Source organism: Nerophis lumbriciformis, linkage group LG13 (assembly GCF_033978685.3).
Source record: "Nerophis lumbriciformis linkage group LG13, RoL_Nlum_v2.1, whole genome shotgun sequence".
Lineage (NCBI taxonomy): Eukaryota > Metazoa > Chordata > Actinopteri > Syngnathiformes > Syngnathidae > Nerophis > Nerophis lumbriciformis.
In genome coordinates this window covers 25,689,642-25,710,420 of record NC_084560.2, presented here as the reverse complement: position 1 = coordinate 25,710,420, position 20,779 = coordinate 25,689,642, and the positions used below count along the sequence as shown (strand labels likewise).

At 40.6% G+C, this 20,779-nt stretch overlaps 1 protein-coding gene across 2 annotated transcripts in view; it reads left to right on the top strand.

The window, feature by feature from the left end:
- Nucleotides 1–19,307, top strand: part of cog3 (component of oligomeric golgi complex 3) — a 32,841-nt gene extending 13,534 nt beyond the window's left edge. The window contains exons 5-23 of one of the 2 annotated variants that reach the window (XM_061971428.2): nucleotides 4,795–4,869; nucleotides 5,089–5,181; nucleotides 5,356–5,481; nucleotides 5,562–5,642; nucleotides 5,723–5,766; nucleotides 5,836–5,962; nucleotides 6,168–6,259; nucleotides 8,680–8,819; nucleotides 9,421–9,581; nucleotides 9,727–9,835; nucleotides 9,931–10,049; nucleotides 10,143–10,232; nucleotides 10,852–10,972; nucleotides 11,245–11,333; nucleotides 11,437–11,571; nucleotides 11,984–12,059; nucleotides 12,184–12,311; nucleotides 17,385–17,483; nucleotides 17,635–19,307. In XM_061971428.2, the coding sequence (XP_061827412.2) occupies nucleotides 4,795–4,869; nucleotides 5,089–5,181; nucleotides 5,356–5,481; nucleotides 5,562–5,642; nucleotides 5,723–5,766; nucleotides 5,836–5,962; nucleotides 6,168–6,259; nucleotides 8,680–8,819; nucleotides 9,421–9,581; nucleotides 9,727–9,835; nucleotides 9,931–10,049; nucleotides 10,143–10,232; nucleotides 10,852–10,972; nucleotides 11,245–11,333; nucleotides 11,437–11,571; nucleotides 11,984–12,059; nucleotides 12,184–12,311; nucleotides 17,385–17,483; nucleotides 17,635–17,664 (1,935 nt within the window). In that variant the 3' untranslated portion in view covers nucleotides 17,665–19,307. Of the gene's footprint in view, nucleotides 1–4,794; nucleotides 4,870–5,088; nucleotides 5,182–5,355; nucleotides 5,482–5,561; nucleotides 5,643–5,722; nucleotides 5,767–5,835; nucleotides 5,963–6,167; nucleotides 6,260–8,679; nucleotides 8,820–9,420; nucleotides 9,582–9,726; nucleotides 9,836–9,921; nucleotides 10,050–10,142; nucleotides 10,233–10,851; nucleotides 10,973–11,244; nucleotides 11,334–11,436; nucleotides 11,572–11,983; nucleotides 12,060–12,183; nucleotides 12,312–17,384; nucleotides 17,484–17,634 lie in introns of both variants that reach the window. The other variant, XM_061971427.2, reaches the window with a different exon arrangement.
- The last annotated feature ends 1,472 nt before the right edge of the window (nucleotides 19,308–20,779 follow it).

Genomic DNA, 20,779 nt, shown 5'->3' with positions numbered 1-20,779 from the left:
AAGGCAAAGCTCTCAATTTACCGGTCGATCTACGTTCCCATCCTCACCTATGGTCATGAGCTTTGGGTTATGACCGAAAGGACAAGATCACGGGTACAAGCAGCCGAAATGAGTTTCCTCCGCCGGGTGGCGGTGCTCTCCCTTAGAGATAGGGTGAGAAGCTATGCCATCCGGGGGGAGCTCAAAGTAAAGCCGCTGCTCCTCCGCATCGAGAGGAGCCAGATGAGGTGGTTCGGGCATCTGGTCAGGATGCCACCCGAACGCCTCCCTAGGGAGGTGTTTAGGGCACGTCCGACCGGTAGGAGGCCGCGGGGATGACCCAGGACACGTTGGGAAGACTATTTCTCCCTGCTGGCCTGGGAACGCCTCGGGGTCCCACAGGAAGAGCTGGACGAAGTGGCTGGGGAGAGGGAAGTCTGGGCTTACCTGCTTAGGGTGCTGCCCTCGCGACCCAACCTCGGATAAGCGGAAGAAGATGGATGGATGGATATATATACATATATCTGTGTATATATATATATATATGTGTATAGATGTATATATATATATATATATATATATATACATATATATATATGTATATATATATATATATATATATATATATACAGGTAAAAGCCAGTAAATTAGAATATTTTGAAAAACTTGATTTATTTCAGTAATTGCATTCAAAAGGTGTAACTTGTACATTATATTTATTCATTGCACACAGACTGATGCATTCAAATGTTTATTTCATTTAATTTTGATGATTTGAAGTGGCAACAAATGAAAATCCAAAATTCCGTGTGTCACAAAATTAGAATATTACTTAAGGCTAATACAAAAAAGGGATTTTTAGAAATGTTGGCCAACTGAAAAGTATGAAAATGAAAAATATGAGCATGTACAATACTCAATACTTGGTTGGAGCTCCTTTTGCCTCAATTACTGCGTTAATGCGGCGTGGCATGGAGTCGATGAGTTTCTGGCACTGCTCAGGTGTTATGAGAGCCCAGGTTTCTCTGATAGTGGCCTTCAACTCTTCTGCGTTTTTGGGTCTGGCATTCTGCATCTTCCTTTTCACAATACCCCACAGATTTTCTATGGGGCTAATGTCAGGGGAGTTGGCGGGCCAATTTAGAACAGAAATACCATGGTCCGTAAACCAGGCACGGGTAGATTTTGCGCTGTGTGCAGGCGCCAAGTCCTGTTGGAACTTGAAATCTCCATCTCCATAGAGCAGGTCAGCAGCAGGAAGCATGAAGTGCTCTAAAACTTGCTGGTAGACGGCTGCGTTGACCCTGAATCTCAGGAAACAGAGTGGACCGACACCAGCAGATGACATGGCACCCCAAACCATCACCCAACCATGCAAATTTTGCATTTCCTTTGGAAATCGAGGTCCCAGAGTCTGGAGGAAGACAGGAGAGGCACAGGATCCACGTTGCCTGAAGTCTAGTGTAAAGTTTCCACCATCAGTGATGGTTTGGGGTGCCATGTCATCTGCTGGTGTCGGTCCACTCTGTTTCCTGAGATCCAGGGTCAACGCAGCCGTCTACCAGCAAGTTTTAGAGCACTTCATGCTTCCTGCTGCTGACCTGCTCTATGGAGATGGAGATTTCAAGTTCCAACAGGACTTGGCGCCTGCACACAGCGCAAAATCTACCCGTGCCTGGTTTACGGACCATGGTATTTCTGTTCTAAATTGGCCCGCCAACTCCCCTGACCTTAGCCCCATAGAAAATCTGTGGGGTATTGTGAAAAGGAAGATGCAGAATGCCAGACCCAAAAACGCAGAAGAGTTGAAGGCCACTATCAGAGCAACCTGGGCTCTCATAACACCTGAGCAGTGCCAGAAACTCATCGACTCCATGCCACGCCGCATTAACGCAGTAATTGAGGCAAAAGGAGCTCCAACCAAGTATTGAGTATTGTACATGCTCATATTTTTCATTTTCATACTTTTCAGTTGGCCAACATTTCTAAAAATCCCTTTTTTGTATTAGCCTTAAGTAATATTCTAATTTTGTGACACACGGAATTTTGGATTTTCATTTGTTGCCACTTCAAATCATCAAAATTAAATGAAATAAACATTTGAATGCATCAGTCTGTGTGCAATGAATAATCATCAAAATTAAATGAAATAAACATTTGAATGCATCAGTCTGTGTGCAATGAATAAATATAATGTACAAGTTACACCTTTTGAATGCAATTACTGAAATAAATCAAGTTTTTCAAAATATTCTAATTTACTGGCTTTTACCTGTATATATTTTTATTTATTTATTTTTTTTATTTTTTTTTTGAGTTAAGTGATTATTGATTATGTGTCAAATATTAAGTAGCAACCATGGTAAGATCCCAAACTTCTGGTAGATGTGCTTTTTATGTCTCATTCGCTCCTCAATGAGGGAAAAGATACAAGTTCTGGAATGTGCGGCCCATTAATCGCTTTTTTCGATTATTATATTTTTGTGATCGTGAAAAGTCATAATCAGCACCTCCAAGTCCGAGTCCATGGTTCTCTCCCGGAAAAGCGTGGAGTGCCATCTCCGGGTTGGGGAGAGATCTTGCCCCAAGTGGAGGAGTTCAAGTACCTCAGAGTCTTGTTCACGAGGGAGGGAAGAGTGGATCGTGAGATCGACAGGTGGATCGGTGCGGCGTCTTCAGTGATGCGGACGCTGTTTTGATCCGTTGTGGTGAAGAAGGAGCTTAGCCGGAAGGCATCCTCACCTATGGTCATAAAAGTCTTATAGCGTTCGCTATACCAATGATATTTTGTTTACTACAAAATAACTTTGAGAGGAAAAAAAGTTGTTAGATTTCTCCCCAAAAAATGTACCCAAAGAGAAGCAAAACTGTGGCCCTAAAACCAGGTACGGATCGCATCGTTGGTTTTCTGTAAGCTTGCACCTCACCGTCACATAAATATGAACAAAATGACAGTTGTCAGCTGTGAGCATATATTACCTCCATCAAACATGGCAGAAATGTCTGTTACAAGATATTGCAGTAGTAAACAGTAGAGATGCGGTACTCTGTATAATCCTGCTCGCCTTTAATTAAAAAAAAAAAAAAGTGATGTTAATCGAGATCGGATTATATAAAAAAAAACATAATTGTGATATTTTTTTTTGTCATATCCTCCCGCCCTAATATGACCTGTTAATACATCTGCTTATACTGTATGTGGGGTTTGTATTGTTACTCTGCACGTTTTTTTTTTTTTAAAGGGTCTAACTGGGATTGCCAGCAACTCTACTCTGGCTACATGTTCAATATTGAAGTGCAACTTTGTTTGTCATTACTTTAATTAGCCATTTTATTAATGGTTTGGTTGTGAATATTAAGGCCCTCCCCAACATATTTTATTGCTTTTATGGTTGTGATTTTTATTCAAGTGCAAAATTTTGCTAACAAAACATATTGTATCATTGTTTGTTTAATTTAATGGAGATTTAAAACCTTTTATTTCAATTACAATGTTAAAATATATGAGAAATACAAGTCTCTTGTATATACATGCATTATTATTTATTATAATTACGTCAATGGTTAATATGGTTGTAAAATAATAAAAATACAAATATTTGGCAATAATATTGTTTATCGGCAATAATTTGTAGGTCAATATATCGTTAAGCAAAATTTATCGGCCCAGGCATATATTTGATTTGGTCTGCTCTTAAATATTGAAAATGTCTCAAATCTGTTCCAAAATACAAATTTACTTTGTTTTTTTCTCTTCACTGTGAACAACTCGGGACAGTTTCTTAAAAGTCTGCGTCGTGCACTGCAACATTCCGTCACTGCAAGTTGCATTAAAATATTGTTTTTACAAGTTCAAAATAATAACAGTGTGAAAAATGACTTACATAATGTAAGCCATTCTTTTTGGACTTATATTTTGTTAGCGTAGTCATTCAGTTGTGACATTATTTTTATTGTGAAAGCTAGAAGTGTCGCTGTAGTTTTTCTGACACACTTGACGACAGTGCTATCTGCGTGGAGATTTGTAAACATAAGTACCGCTCGTCTCTTGGATTACTGTTGCCATTTTTTTTCAACGAGAGTGCTTGAACCAATTAGTGGCTATTTTCCAAGACTCACAAATACTTACAAATACAATAGATACAAATAACAGTTTCAGTTAGATGTTATACGTTGTGTGATCATACCGTGTGGTTAGCTTCGAGCACCTGAACGAGCCCTCAAAGCCGGTGTAAATCTTTAGCAACCAAAATTATGATGGCTTCTATTACTGTATCTTCATGGCCCACAGAAAAATTGGGTGGTAATACTGGTAAGTCCCTAAGTTATTTTTGTTCTGCAAATCAATATTGCAAAATACAGTATATCGACTCACAATCGAACATTTTTCCCACTTTTACTCATCCACATTATTAATGCTGACTGAGCTGTTTTCTACTTACCACATACAACATTGTTTCTGTTGCTGCTGTGTGGTGCAATATACTTGTTAATAAATGACCATCAAAATCATGTGGTCCAAGAGAGCTATGATTTCATTTCCACTTTCCTATGCACACAACATCATTACTAAGAGTTGTGATGTATAATGAGGTTTCACAATGAAAATTAAAGACTAGCTCCAATTATCGCCTGCTTGCAATCAACAGCTTCTCTGGGGTGTAGGTAAATAAACAGCAGGGCTATAATTACATTTGCTGTAAATGTGTTTATATTTTGTTAAACATTGGGGTGTACGTAAATAAAAAGCCTAGCTATAGTTGGAAAATTTTCTGTAAATCAATTTATATTTTGTTAACTTTGTTTTTCTTGTAGGCGGAGCTTGTCGACCTTGCAGAGAGCATACAGCAGAAACTGTCATATTTCAATGAGCTGGAACATATAAACACGGTTGGCATGTTTAGTTTTCTTTTTGAAATATAGTAATGATGATAATAATATTGTTATTGTTTTTTATTATGTTGGTTATATTTTACTATATTTTGTTTTCGTTGTATATTTGTTTTCACCACCCAGTATTTTTATGGCTAGAACGCTCCCAGTGATGTATTACTGTACTTTTGAAGGGGTGACAGCACATACTTAATTTTCTTTTTCTCTTTGTTACAGAAACTCAACTCTCCAACCTTGTCTGTGAATAGTGAAGGCTTTATACCAATGCTGTCTAAATTAGATGACTGTATTGATTATGTTTCTTCACATGTGAGTACTCCCTTGCTTTCGTGCTAATGTCATTTCAAGGGTTTTTTCTAAAGAAAAAAAAAAGCGGTAGAAAAACACTTACTAACAACTTGTAAATTCTGAGATCAAATTCAAGAGCTGTATGGGGTATTGTTTATTTGTATATATCTAAATGGATTGACTCCTTTTTTTTAGCCCAGCTTCAAAGACTACCCCATTTATCTGGCCAAGTTTAAACAGTGTCTTTCCAAAGCCATGCATTTCATGAAGGTGCACATTGTCAACACTATGCAGAACCTCACAAGCGTCTTGACTAAAAGGGTAAGACAACACCACAGAGTTGCCGAGTGTTATTGTTCTTGGTCTTAAAGGCAATAATAGTTTCTGTTCGTCTCCCCTAGGATCCAATGGGTTTGGCAAACGCTGATAATGCCTTTACACTTTACTACGTTAGATTTAGAGCAGCTGCGCCCAAAGTTAGAGTGAGTATTTAATAGTTTTTTTATCAAAACAAACAATTGCATGTTAGCACCGTATAATTCTGTTCATATTTGTCTTCCAGTCTCTAATAGAACAGATAGAACAGCGAGCGGAAAAGATTCCAGAGTGAGTTCTTACCACAATTTCCATTTAGTGACGTAAATCATCTCATCTTTATAATATGTGCTCGTGCAGATACCATCACCTGTTGGATGAAATCCATCAGTGTTACCTTGACCAGAGAGAACAGCTTCTCAGTCCCAGCATTACTTCCACCATCACAGATTTGACCCAGCAGAACATTAAAGACCACTGCGCCCTGGTGAGGCATGAACAAGCACAGAGCACAGCTGCCCTTTTTAAAAGTAGTCAAGTGATACTTCATGTCGGGCTAGAATGCATCGATATGTACCCTACCCAAGCATATTTCCTGTAATCTTAGAGTCTGTGCACATGATAAATGGCTCCCGGCCTGCCGACTTTCATCATTTTTTGGCGGTGATTCAAACTGTTTGCTTTTTGTACAGGTCCGCAGTGGCTGTGCCTTTATGGTGCATGTCTGCCAGGATGAACATCAGCTTTACAATGAGTTCTTCGCCAAGTTCACGCCCAAACTAGAGTGAGTAGTGCCTTCCATTGAGCCGTGTCCCTGGTTAAAAATGTACTTCTAAAGTGGCACAACAACCTGGAGTTTGAATTGCAGTCTGACATGACGTTAGACTCAGCTCAGTGAGCATCTAAAGTAGGGGTGTCAAACTTATTTTTGTTACAAGCCACATCAAAGATATGGTTGCCCTCTGCTTATAAAAGTGAGTCAATATGAATATTACTTTCTAAATGCCTCATTATAGTATTGCACGATTTCCCATGCATATTATATTTCTTTTACTCACAAATTGATGGAGGACTTGCTTTGACATCACAAGTCAAGGTGACAAGCGGATATGCAAAAACATTTATAACAAAAAATGCTTAGAATATATAGTTGCATGAATTGATAATATTAACGTTTCTGAAATATGCAATTGTATGCAATACATTTTTTTTCTGTCAAAATGGAAAACAAATAAATTTAGCAAGAAAGATGAAGTGATATTGAGGCACATGATTTCCAGGCTTTTGCCGGCAATATAAAGTGATGCAGTAGGCCAGAGCTGGCTCCTGGTCCTTCAGCGTGACACCTATGATCTTAAGAATTTACCCCAAAGAGAAACAATTAATCGATTAATTCCATTCGATGAAAGCTTAAATGTATGTCTTGTAACTTCAATTAAACATTTGAGTATAACTACAGTAATACACAAATTGATCAAATCTGGACCGTATGGAGTGCCTGGAAATTTGAATACATTGACAGCCACAAGGTCGGTGCTGTAGTGCACGCATGAGAATGGTGGTGTGTAAGTGCTGAGTATGTGTGGCAGTGAACAGCAGAGAGTGTTTTTTTTGTTTTCTTTGTTTTCATTTTTATTGATGCACACATGTAAAAGTGCAACTTCAATGTTGATGATTTACAAAGAAAAATTAGTGTTATGTCAAACAGAACAACTGTCCCTAAAGCACTGTATGCATTTAGGCTATAAAGTGTGTTCTATCCGATTACTCAAACAAACTAATCAATAGATTCCTTGATTACTAAAATAATCAATAGCCACAGTCCTATAGCATATTAACCTTTTAATATAAGACAACCTCTCTTTTTAAGACCTGTTTTTTTTTTCACAAGAGAAAATCCATCCATCCATCCAAGTAAGTGTATTATTTTTTTCTTTTAAATATTTATTTTTTGGGTATTACACATACAATTGACAGGAATAGTTAAACATACTTTAATTGCCCCTTCTCCCCCTAACAAGTAAGACAAAAAAGTATAATAATTAAATAAATAAATAAATTAGAAAGGACAATAAGACATATTTCAACATAAAACCACAAACAGATGCATTCCTGAATTGCCCCAGAGAGATACAACTAACAAGCACACAAAAGGCTCATCAACCACCCACATTTCAATTGTGTTTCAATCGGGGTTAATTTAAAGACCAATCTGTTCTACATATTTCAGAAAAGCACCCCAGAGTTCTTTAAACTTTGCTGAACAACCATTCAATGTCAGCCTAAACTTGAGAAAGTAAAGCACATCTTTAAAGCAGCAGGTGTGGCAAGACGGAGCTGCTGATTTAGCACAATGCATCTTCAAGCCAACAAAGTAGTGAATGCTACAATATTGTATTTGGATTTGTTAAGGGTAGATTAGTGAAGTGAAGTGAATTATATTTATATAGCGCTTTTCTCAAGTGACTCAAAGCGCTTTACATAGTGAAACCCAATATCTAAGTTACATTTAAACCAGTGTGGGTGGCACTGGAAGCAGGTGGGTAAAGTATCTTGCCCAAGGACACAACGGCAGTGACTAGGATGGCGGAAGCGGGGATCGAACCCGCTTCCGCCATCTACCAACCGAGCTATACCGCCCCATTACTGAGGTGCTACCCAAAATAGTTCACTTAGAGGGTTCGGTTCAATCCTTTCGCCAAGGACACAGACAAAGTTTTAAACATGTTTTTCCAATACCTGCTCAGAGATGGGAAGAGCCAAATCATATGTATCAAGTTAGCTGGTTACATAACACAAATATGCCATCATATATTTTCGCTAACCGGACTTTGGTATACTGTAATAAGTGCGATGTATTGGCTTGCATTGAATAAGGCTGTGTCTGGCGCAAATGGGACTTTTATTACAAGTGTATTATTTTTAAATAACAATTTAAAAAAAACATATTTCTTAGCTGTACGACAGTTGTTGACTCATTGATCACTATTACTATACAGTGGTGCCTATCATTAAATTACGTATGACGGTTGAACATTTTTAAATATTGCATAATGACACAGCTCTCTATGAAAGGAAATGGTTGCCTGCCAAAATATAAATGTATTTTTAGTAAATTAGTATTATTTTAGGATTCACACAGTGAAGCTTCAGAATGATCTGGAACAAGCATTTAATCTGGGTTTCATGTCATCTTCGCGACAGTGAGCTGCTGGAGAAGCTGTGTTTGTCTTTGTACGATGTTCTGCGGCCTCTGATCATTCACATCATCCACCTGGAAACTCTGTCGGAGCTCTGTGGCATCCTCAAGAACGAGATGCTGGAGGACCATGTTCACAACAATGGTGGGTGGAATCCTTTGTTCTCAAAGCTGCTGGAATGTCGTACGCTTGCCACAGCACAGTTTAACTATCGCAAATTCTGCAATATCAGATAATGCTGTTAAAGTATTGTAACCAGCAAGTGTGGTTGTATATATCTCAATTCAAATACATAGCAGGTATTTGTATTAACTGTAAATGTTAATAATGATGATAGTGATAATAATAATGGGTTAGATTTATAATAGCAATTTTCTAGACTCTCAAAGCACTTTACAGTGAGAATTGAGAACCCATCATTCATCCACGCCACATTCACACATATATAGTGGTAAGCGAAATTTGTGGCCACAGTTGTCATGGGGTAGACTGACAGAAAAGTGGCTGCCAATTTGCGCCTACAGCATCTCTGACCACCACCACCAAATATTAATTCCCATTCAACTGTGAGCAGTAAGGTGGGAGAAGTGTCTTGCTCAAGGACACAATGGCAGTGACTAGGATGACACAAGCTGTACTTGTACTAGGAACCCTCAAGTTTTTAGATGGCTACTCAACCATCTGAGCCACAACGCCATACTGAAAGTGGAAGCTGTGAAAGTTATTTCTGCATTGTTTGACATAGCCAGCCAACTGGGGGCCTTTGACTCCGTGGTGAAGCAGATGCTGGAGGATGTGCAGGAAAGGCTCGTCTACAGGACGCACATTTACATCCAGACAGACATCACAGGCTACAACCCTGCCCCGGGGGATCTGGCCTATCCTGAAAAACTGGAGATGATGGAGGTGAGCCTCAACCCGTGTTGCTGAAAGGGATTGTAAAGATCCTCACAACAGAAAGACATGCATCTCTGGTTGTAAATTTTGCTCATAATACTCCGTGTTTTTGAAGTATTTAGCATTTTTTGTGTTGTATTCTTCGTCTTACCAGAGAATCGCTCAGAGTTTGAAGGAAGAGCAAATGAAGCAAATGTCCCAGGTGTCCGTCTTTTCGGATGTTCAGCTTGAGGATCCTGATGGTAGAAAAAACAGCAATGCTGGTATGTGTTACCACATCAATGTCCCTTAAATTAAACAGTTCAGGTGCTGTAATCACATGCCTGACTTGCTTTTACTTTTACATGAGGTCTTGCAGGGAAACCAGAGGCATCCCGCCTGCAGTCGTCAGTCTCTCCCGCCGATTTGCACGGAATGTGGTACCCTACCGTCAGACGGACACTGGTCTGCTTGTCTAAGCTGTACAGATGTATAGACGTGAGTGCCATTTAAACACAATAGAATATCCTCACATCTTTTGTCTTTTTTTTTCTTTTCAATTTCCATCCCCATTATTTTGCCTTTTTCCAGAAAGCTGTCTTCCAGGGTTTATCTCAAGAAGCCTTATCTGCTTGCATCCAGTCCCTGCTGAGAGCTTCTGATAGCATCCTTAAGAACAAGGTTTGGCACACTCGCTCAAAAGCAGTTTTGTACTTTTGCAATTTCCTATTATTCTAAAATCAGCTGGAAACCCATGCCTGTCTTTGGATGCTGTAGACGACTTCCCGCCTAATTCTATTTCATTAGAACTTCCCGCTGCAATGGGGTACTTAACTAAAGCAGCTGGGATGTCATTTAAAGTTTATTTTTAATGGCGGCGTTATTACGCTCTGCAGACTGTTCAGTGAACTCTCCTTTTATTTATAGGGCGCTCTCACCTTCAAATTTGCTGTTAATATCTGCGCTGCCTGCCCCGTTTCAACCTAACATTTAGAATTAATGCAGCAACATCAATTTCAGGGGACAAGTGTCCTCCCTGTACCTTTTTTACCCCCGTCCAATCTCTAATTACCAGCTCAGCAATAAAACGGCCTCAGATATCTCTTTTCCTCCACACAGTATCGCGGCTCTTTCCAACTCCGATTATGAAGAAGTTATTAATTAGCTGACTTTCCTTATCATCTGCAAGCCTGCTTGAGTTCTCCTTGTTCCCAACAACCTGGAAAGTCAGTCAGAGCTCTTTTTGTCTTTGGCAGCCCAAGCGGTGCATTTAAACAGCGTGCTTTCTGGTTTTCTCTAGACACAAATAGATGGGCAGCTTTTCCTGATCAAGCACTTGCTGATAATGCGTGAACAGATTGCTCCATTTCACACTGATTTCGCCATCAAGGAAATTTCGCTGGATCTAAAGAAAACGCGAGGTAAGATATTTGACGATGTCTGTGTTCAACTCCACAAAGCCACTCATAACATTCCCATGCTCATTAAGCAACTTGTGCCGGTGACATGCACCGCTGGCAACAATTAATGTGGAAATTACAGTGTCATCCAACACCTTAATGTTGGTTAACTGCTGGCTCACAGGTCACATTTGCTCCTCTCACCACCTTCACTCAAGGTCATATTTGATTTGTGCCACTAGAGGGCACTCCAATGCTGCACCCTGATTTTCATCTTTGTGCTCTTTGTCAAGACGCTGCCTTCAAAATCCTGAACCCGAAGGCTGTTCCCAAATTCTTCCGGCTTAACAGTCACAACGCCATTCTCGAATTCCTGTTGGAGGTTTTTCTTTCTTTTTCTTTTTGTCCTTTTTTCAATTCAACATGCCATTCACTTTCTGCCAAGGGAGCCTGCACTTGAAAGCATCATTTTCTCCGCTCCACAGGGAACCCCAGAGATAAAGGAGCACTACATCGACTCCAAGAAGGATGTGGACCGACACCTGAAGTTCAGTTGCGAGCAGTTCATTCAGCAGCAGACGCAGATCTTCACGCGGAACCTTGAAGACTTTCTCACCAAGGTAACCGCCAGACATGTCCTCAGGCAGAGACACCACGTCCTGCCTGTCAGCGCTCAGCTTTTAAGTTTATTACAATCCATTTGGATTGATACTTCTCTATGTTGCCTCCAACTGCAGACAATGTCTTCCATTCAGCTGGGATATGCACTTGTGATGCTCCCCTATTGTTTTCTTTCAAATACAATTTTCTTCCAATCATTTGCTGCCCACCTTTTTCTTCCTCCTTCCACCCACCCAATGCATTTCCATTGTCACTTTTCTGCAAACACCAACAATTGTTCAATTGTCAAATGAACACAATTGGTTCGATTTGGTAGCTAATCAGTTTTGACGCTGCAACACAGTGAGAAGATTGTGTTTGTTTTGCTTGTTTGCAAGGCTGTCACAAAACTATGGTTTGATTTTCACTCAGGTTGCAGCCCTCAAAACCATGGCCATCGAAGGCGGCCCAGCATACACGCTGTCTCAGCAGCCATGGGCTCAGCCTGGTAGGTTCCGGGCTCATGAAAAGGCCACCAGCATGGTGCTGCAATTCATCTCATTGTTTGCTGGGTGCGCTCCAGGGCGCGTTTGTGTTGTCTTACTCATTTTATTTCCCCTTTCTCTTTTCAGCAAAGATCAACGATCTGGTGATGGCAACCTACCGAGTGATGAAGAACAAGCTGCCGAGCACACTGCAGAGCATGTCCTTGTACTTGGCCAACAGAGACACAGAGTTCATCCTTTTCAAGCCAGTGCGGGTATGTGGTTCAAAGCAGGAAGGCTTTTTTTTAAAACATTTTACCCATTCTTTTATTCTGGAAAGCCAGTATGTGTACTTCACCCATTACCTAGTTAGACAATGTTATATTTGGAGATATTGTCTGCATGAAGACATCTGTGCAATATCATTAGCATATTTCTTTTAACCACTGTAGACTTAGTGCTGTAAATACTGTAGTGAAAAGACCTGCTAATAAGTTTAGCTGACCACTTTACTTGCAGAGCCTAGTCAGTATTGTAATACAATTGACTGAAGATATTCATCTTATATTTGTTCATACATCACTGAGGTGACAAAGGTTGTGTTGTAGGTACAGTTAGGTGATCATTTCAAATTTGACGCATTATGCCCAAATTTGTTGAGGTCAAAGAAGTACATAAACTGTATGTACTGCATAACTTATACAGGCATGTGAAATGTCCGTGTTTTTAAACATTCATTTTCACATCAAAATATCACTTCCCCTTTTTTTTCATTAAATATTGTAGCATGTAAGGACAGGGAGTCGAAGGACGAGTGTCAAAAGATAGAGCTAATTGTTTGACTTCGCTTTCTTTTCAGCAATTGAGTAGTATCTATACATCCGTGGCTTCTCAGCGCAACAAAACAACACAATGTGTCTTATGAAAACCCATCCAACCGGAACTTTCCAACAATAACAAAAATTACATGGGTGAATTATGTAAACCCACTACAGTATCAAAAAAATAGGATTTACACAAAATGTTTTGAACGCTCGCCTCAGCCGTAGGTACTCTCTATTCCTCTTGTTTAAACGCCGCATTGAGTTGCAGGACTGGGAGATGATCAGGGGCGTCGGAACGACCTAGCATAGTTGGGATCCTCTAGCTAGCTTACTTGCTATCGCCTGCGTTCGCTCTCCGAGCCAAAATGTTGACAGCTTTCTACTTTGCTCCTAATCATATTTGGATGATTACAATGTGAACATTGTTAGTTTCTGAACCAGTCGTAGTTCTAGAGCATTTATTAGTAGCCAGCGAGAAGTTATATTTTTGATATGACGGATGTAAACAGAGGTCACAAGACCGGAAGTATATTACCCGAGGGGACGTGACTACAGGATAGAGTTGCCCCGCCCCGAGGGGCCTAGAGACTCCCTGCAGCCAGACGAGAAGACCGCCCCACCTTCAACCGGGCCCCCGGGAGCCTAGCCCCCTCCCGGAAAGCTGGACCGCCCGGCACGGGGCCACGGGAACCACCCAGTCCACCTGCAGGGACCCCAACGATGAAGATGGAACATCCAGCAACCACCCTGGCGAATCCTCCCCCTGAGGGAAGAGAAAAACATTTACAAATTAAAAAGATTACCGACACGCTGACACACAAGGTCAATACCCCAGCAGCTGGCCGACTTGCAGCACTGCAGAATACTTTGCAGGGCACCAAGCTGCCACGATATACGCGGGGACTAGACCTAGCAGGCCCAAACCAAGACAGGCATCCGGAAGGGGTGGACGGTGGGACCCAGGGGGCCCAGACACGCAGCCCGGCTGCAGTAGTCTGAGGCGCCGACCCCCGCCGGACAAGCAGGCCTCTCACCCAGACGACGGCACGACACCAGGCGTGAAGGACAACGCGACAGAGTTAAAGTTAAGTTAAAGTTAAAGTACCGATGATTGTCACATACACACTAGGTGTGGTGAAATTTGTCCTCTGCATTTGACCCATCCCCTTGTTCACCCCCTGGGAGGTGAGGGGAGTAGTGGGCAGCAGCGGTGGCCGTGCCCGGGAATCATTTTTGATGATTTAACCCCCAATTCCAACCCTTGATGCTGAGTGCCAAGCAGGGAGACAATGGGTCCCATTTTTTATAGTCTTTGGTATGACTAGGCCGGGGTTTGAACTCACAACCTACCGATCTCAGGGCGGTCACTCACTAGGCCACTGAGTAGGTAGAGTTCGAGGGCTGGCCAGGGCCGACACCCGACAAGCCAACCAACACAACAACAAACGAAAATGAAGCTGGCAAGTTTGCCAGCCCCGACAACCACCACGTGCATGCGCTGCCAGAAGTCACAACATCGGCCACCCCCCTGCATCGGACCCAGCAGCCACGGTCACCACACCACAAACAAACGGCAGCAGAAACAACGACTGCAAAATCCTAGACAAACAAACACCACTCGATCAAATCAAAGAGACTAAAAAACCGCGACCGATAGCCACGCGCCAACAGGACAATGGCGACCAGCCAGCGCCAGCTCGCCAGTCGGCCCAAACGCCAACACGCAAAAAAGAGACATCAACACCCCCCCCACTAAAAGACTACTCCCCAATCCAAACGTTTTCTGAGTTCTTTGCATGCGTGTTATAGAATTTTTTATTATTATTATTATTTAATGATAATATTGTTGGTAAATTATCTACAAAAAAACTAAAAAAATATGCAGTACAATACATGGGACATGTAAGTGTCAAAAAAGGTTGGGAGTTGAGAATAAATCAAAAATACTGTATACTGTATAAATGCACACAAATGCAGGAATTATTATATTGATTTTCAAAAAAATAGTTCGAGCTTGCGTGGCAGCGCTTCGTGCCAATAGAAATCTTCCTCCTTTTTTTTTAATTTAATTTTTTTATTTTTTTTTATTTTTCCCAAAGGGTGCTCACAGGCCTGCTTATAGCCACAGCATTAGGACTACTTTACTTGTAGCAATACATGTTCTTGCAGGTACTTTAAGGACTGGGGAGAGTTTTGTATGGTGTAAGAATCCAGTACTTCCTTCCTCAATCCTACCTCTAGTGTCTTATTTACAACACAAGTTGTACTGTTCTCCTAGTGACTGCGTGGGTCCCCCTCAGGGTACTCCGATTTCCTCCCACCTCTAAAGACATGCACTTCGGGATAGGTTGATTGGCAACACTAAATTGACCCTAGTGTGTGAATGTGAGTGTGAATGTTTGTCTATCGTGTTGGCCATGCGATGAGGTGGCGACTTGTCCAGGGTGTACCCTGCTGCCTTCTGCCCAAGAGCAGCTGGGAGAGGCTTCAGCACCCCCCGTGACCCCAAAAGAGACAAGCAGTAGAACATGGATGGATGGAAGGTTGGTAGTAAATCTAAATTACTGTATATTGTATAAATGCACACAAATGCAGGAATTATTATATTGATTTACAAAAAAATAGTTTGAGCTTGCGTGGCAGCGCTTCGTGCCAATAGAAATCTTCCTCCTTTTTTTTTTTTTTTGCCCACCAATGGGTGCTCACAGGCCTGCTTATAGCCTTATAGACTTGTCCAGGGTGTACCCTGCTGCCTTCTGCCCAAGAGCAGCTGGGATAGGCTCCTTTCTACTTTTCATGAACAATTTCAGAGAATCCTAATGTTTTTTAATTATATTTTGTGGTGAAAGTCAAAGATCTGGTTCTTACAAAACACATGTAATCTCGCCTGTCAGTGTTCAACAAGTCTCCTTTCAGGGGCGTTATTGTCATACAAGCAAAAATCTTGTAAATTTTTATTGATATTTATGGTTGAATTATGCCAAGTACTGCTAGATTAACATATGGTACAGTGAGCATCCTGTCCTGAGCCTCTCCCTAGGAGCTAAAAATCTATTTATTTTGCCACTGACAAGTTTCAAGTTAAATTTGCAGTTTTTCTGGTGTAGGCCGAGTTTAGACTTTGAAAATGACTGTGCTAGATGCATTTTTAAACCTAGTGCAAAGCAACAACCTACAATGTTCTTTTTGACACAATATGCAAAACTAGAGTCCTAGGTTAAATCAATACACAAATCTTGTTGCCGTCTTTTCTGTCCCCCTAAAGGGGAACTGCACTTTTTGGGGGTAATTTCGCCTATCGTTCACAATCATTCTGAAAATGTTTTTTTGTCGCTTACTTACACATAAAAATCGTCTCGATTTTGGTGGCTAGCAATGCAGCCAATAGGAGCAATCAATTATACCACTAAATCACTTTAAAAATGTGTTAAAAACCATCAACAATACATCATTTACGTTCCATAACCTGTATAATAACCAAAATGTAGCGACATTGTTATTGTAAGAGTGACCACTGAGGAACGCTAGCGTACAAACACATCGGCGTGCTACGGTATCAGATAAGCGATAAGACAGCTTCTACGTCCTCACAAAACACATTTGAGTTTGTAATGCATAACACGATGCGATAGGGCATCAATCTGTACTGACTGAAAAACATGAACAATCATATTACAGTAAAGTATTAGCCCACATTTCATGTTTTGTTTGTACACAGCTAGCCAGACAGCATATGTACTGTAGTTGTAAGAACACGCATGACTCATGCGCTGCGTGTATCATGATCAATATAAAGTGTGACTCACTCAAGGGATAGTTGTCTGTCTAGTCCAACTGGCTGGTGACGTTTTTTCCAGTTAATTATGGGTAAGCACTCCATTTCTGTCAAAATAGCTTGGCTTCAAGTTCCACATTTTGCAGCTTCGAGTCCCTTTCACCTCATTCTCTCAGCTTCCGTCTGCTCTAACATCTCAGTCTTGTTTCATACTGGCTTGTAGAAGCAGTAGTTCATCCTCCATAGATTCAGATTAAAAAAGATAAGGTTGTGAAGCCTCATTTGTCCAAAAATAGTCATCTTAGTTGTTTGTTACCAAATCTGCCATGATAAGAACACACTCGTGTGTTTCTACCTGGAAGGGGTTGTTGCCGGAAGTCAGACGTGCGCTGCTATGGAAACAATAATAAATGCCCCAAAAAATTAGTTCCGACAATGATTAAAATGACCAAAATACGGTAAATATTGAACATATTACATATTATTATGAACGTGTCTGTTACTACTTTATATATAGACTTGCAGCGTGTATATAAAACGTTGATGGAGGGTTTTGAAGTCTACAATGTTGACTCCCATTAGCTGCATTTTCCAAGTGTTATTTATCATCTTTAAAATAAAATAAAAATACTTGGGTTCTTGTCTTTCACAGTGATTGTGACCGAAAACGTGCAGTTCCCCTTTAAATTATGTCCCTTTTGTTCATTGTATTTTTTTAGACTTCAAAACTTGTTTTTTCTCCCATACAGAATAATATACAGCAAGTATTCCAAAGACTGCACACTTTACTCCAGGAGGAATATAGTGGAGAGGACCTTCAAATCATCGCATGCCCGTCAATGGAGCAGGTACTCTGCTCTGAAATAGAGAAAAAGGACACCCACATGTTTTAATAATGCTGCTGCAATTCTCATTTCTGCTGAGAGCAAGTTTACTTGCAGCATCATTAAATAGGCTACGCAAACAGTCTTTGTAAGCGCTCTGCTTTTCTTTTCCCAGATTAACCTGCTGCTGTCTGCGAATAAGTAATGACCTGAACGCCTTCTGGCTTGTGATTTCGCACATCCAGCTGTGGTATTGAGAGGACGACACGAGTCGCGCTCAGAGCTGAGATGGCCGAAAAAAAAGCCAAAGTTTTCAACACACAGCAGTCGGGAGTTTGCTGAGCCGTCCATTATGAAGTCAAGATCTCTCCTTTTTAGCTTTGTTTAAAACATGGAGGCGTAAAAAAAATCTCATCCTGCACTATGGCTGTGTCTCACTTAACAGCAAAATGGTTGAGGATAAAGCATACTAACATGATGTGATGGTGTGGGGCTAGCGGGATAAAATCTGTTGGAGTGCTCAGAGAAGGACTCTTGGGCTGTGTGAATGGAGGAACTGGAGGACCGTTCATCAGCCATTTAGCTCACAGGCCAGTAACGCGACTCGCTTTCCGATTCCCTCAATGACCATTGGGAAGGATAACAAGAGAAAAATGCTGCAAAACCTTTTTTTTTGTTGCATTTTAGCACAGATGTTATTTTTAACATGTGCTCAGGTGTGTGGTCATGGTAAATTCTGTACAGGTTCCACAAAACTGTTGCAATTATGTAAAAAGGACAAATTATATGTTTTATAGCTTTTTCTTATACCTTGGTTACAAATCAAATGCTTTTCATTCTAAATCACAGGTTCTTCACCTTCAGGTTTGCACTGTTCATGGGAAACCATGTATGCCGCTAAAATGACGTGTACAGTTATACTATTTATGAACATTGGGATTAAAACATTCCTCATCAGGTTTGATGAGTGGCTGAGAAGAATGTGACATTCAAATTGTGATTTTTGTGACTAGTGCTGTGATTCTTCTCATACTAATGAGAACCTGCCCTTTAGGGAGTCTCCCTGTCAGACACGCTGTTGCCATCTTTACACCTGAGCCGTGACCTTCTGCGAACTAACAGTCTTGTTCCATGCGGAGGGACCGGCCGGGTGTTCCAAAGCGGGACGTCGATCTTGACGCGATTCTGCTGCAGATTTCCCACCAAAGGATATCAGGTCTTTGCACTGGCACACTTTTCATTGAGTCGACACACTGACACCATGTCGCAAGTAAATGATTTGTCATGCTCCCTACATAGTTGTTACCCCTACAACAGACTTACTTTGTAAATGTAAAGCCATGGATACTGACAGAGGCAAGCATTGCAAGTGGTAGTCTAGTGGTTCACAAAGCGGAATTTGGTGTAGCTGGTATTGGAGCAACTCCAACTGCAGGTGACCTGTTCAGTGTGGATTCTGTTTTTTGTCTTAATACAAGCGGTACGTAAAATGGATGGATGGATATAAAAAGCCTTTATTCAGTCCGACCAGGATTTTGTTGGCTTTTTTATTTTATTGTTGCAGCCTAAAATGACTGAATTTATGGCAGCTTTTCAGAAAGTTGACAAAAGTTGCTATGTTTTGGGGCTTATTTTTTCATCAAAATTGAATCAACCTGTGTTTGTATGAATGTGTTGTCAATGATTTAAGTGTTCCTCAAAAAGCATTGATATGTTACTTGTTTTATACTGTACCACACAGATTTAATAGACACTAGATGACGGCACATACAAATAACTGTACTGTGTTTAGTAATCATAACTAATAATCGTAAAAAAAATTATAGAAGTAAACTCCACTGAAGGCTTCCTTATTGTCTCCTGTGTGCTCTGTCGTACACAAGTTGCAGATATTCTCCGTGTATGTTTTACGCTTGAAGTGTTTGTCCATCTTAAACATTCATTTATGTTTCAACACATTTATCGCCACATGTCAAGAGCATTCTGAAGTGGTCATTTTTGTTGGGTTGTTATTATTGCACTTCAATATCTCTATCATGTAACTGTGGCCTCTTTGCTAGGTCTGCATTGCAAATGAAAATCTATTTCTAATTAATTTAACCTGGATAAATGAAGCTTGAATAAAAAATAAAAGTTCATGTAAACTAGGACGTAAGGATACCGGTGTTTTGCTAATGTTTAAATAATTCTATTACCCAGAAGGTTTAGCACATAGACAGGACCAGGATGTAGGTCTGCGGTACGCGATAGGAAAAAAAAAAGCAGTTTGGGCAATAAAGAGTTTATATATTGTTACACATTGTTGTTCTTGCTTCGTATACACAAGACACAAACATAAGTTTTGATTAGATACTTGACATCTGTGTTTGAACGTCGCTTAGAGCAAATTCGATTGGTGAAATATAAATTGGCAAAAATGTGCGGGGAAGTTGCGGGCATTGGACAAAGTTGTGAGACCGATTCGCTACGATTGGAAGGACTGCTTCATTGCAAAATGTGTAGTGTGCTACAGACAGGTGTGCTCTTAATTTGCCTTGCTCTGTTTTGAAAATGTGACAGTGATGTCATGGCATGTTTTAGTTGTCTTATGCCATTTCCCCGGTGTTCTCTCTTGAAATAGATGTGATAATCACTTTATTGGATAGTTGATTGGTGGATCGTCATAAAGCAACGGGAGTCAAAATCATTGGTTGTAACCAGCAGAGGCACTATTAATTCAATCCTAACTAGTTTGTGGCCTACAATAGAACGTCCTGACAGACCTCAATGGAAACAAGAGTTCAAAACATTCAGAGAAATAGCTTTGTAAAGTTTTTAATTTTCCTCCTTGGTTGGCCATGTAAGTAAATGTCCATGTAATAGGTCTGATGCAATTGCTTATTAGCACCAAATCTAGCTGTTCCTATGATGTGCTTTAATTTTTTAACCAGTATTCAATTTATATTTGAACAATATATATATCCGGCTGATCTCTCAGCATTAACACGCAATTTGCGAGGGAACAGCTTTACTGGTTGGTGCGCCGTTTGTGTGTTCTGTCAATCACAGTAAAACTAGACTATCGCCATTCTGTATTTTGGCCATGTATTTACACACGTCTTCCAATTTTGAACACTTGGCTCCACAATTGCTGCCATCCTGACGGACATTTTTTTCTATCTTATTCAAAAATACGAAACTAATTTGGCCACACTGAGCTTCTCATCTCCGCAACAATTACACTGTTGCACCATGCCCCAAACATGTGATGCAGCCCACACAAGACAAAATGGCACGTTCTCTCCTCCCCGTCAGGTGAGGATTGTCAATTTGCTGTTCCT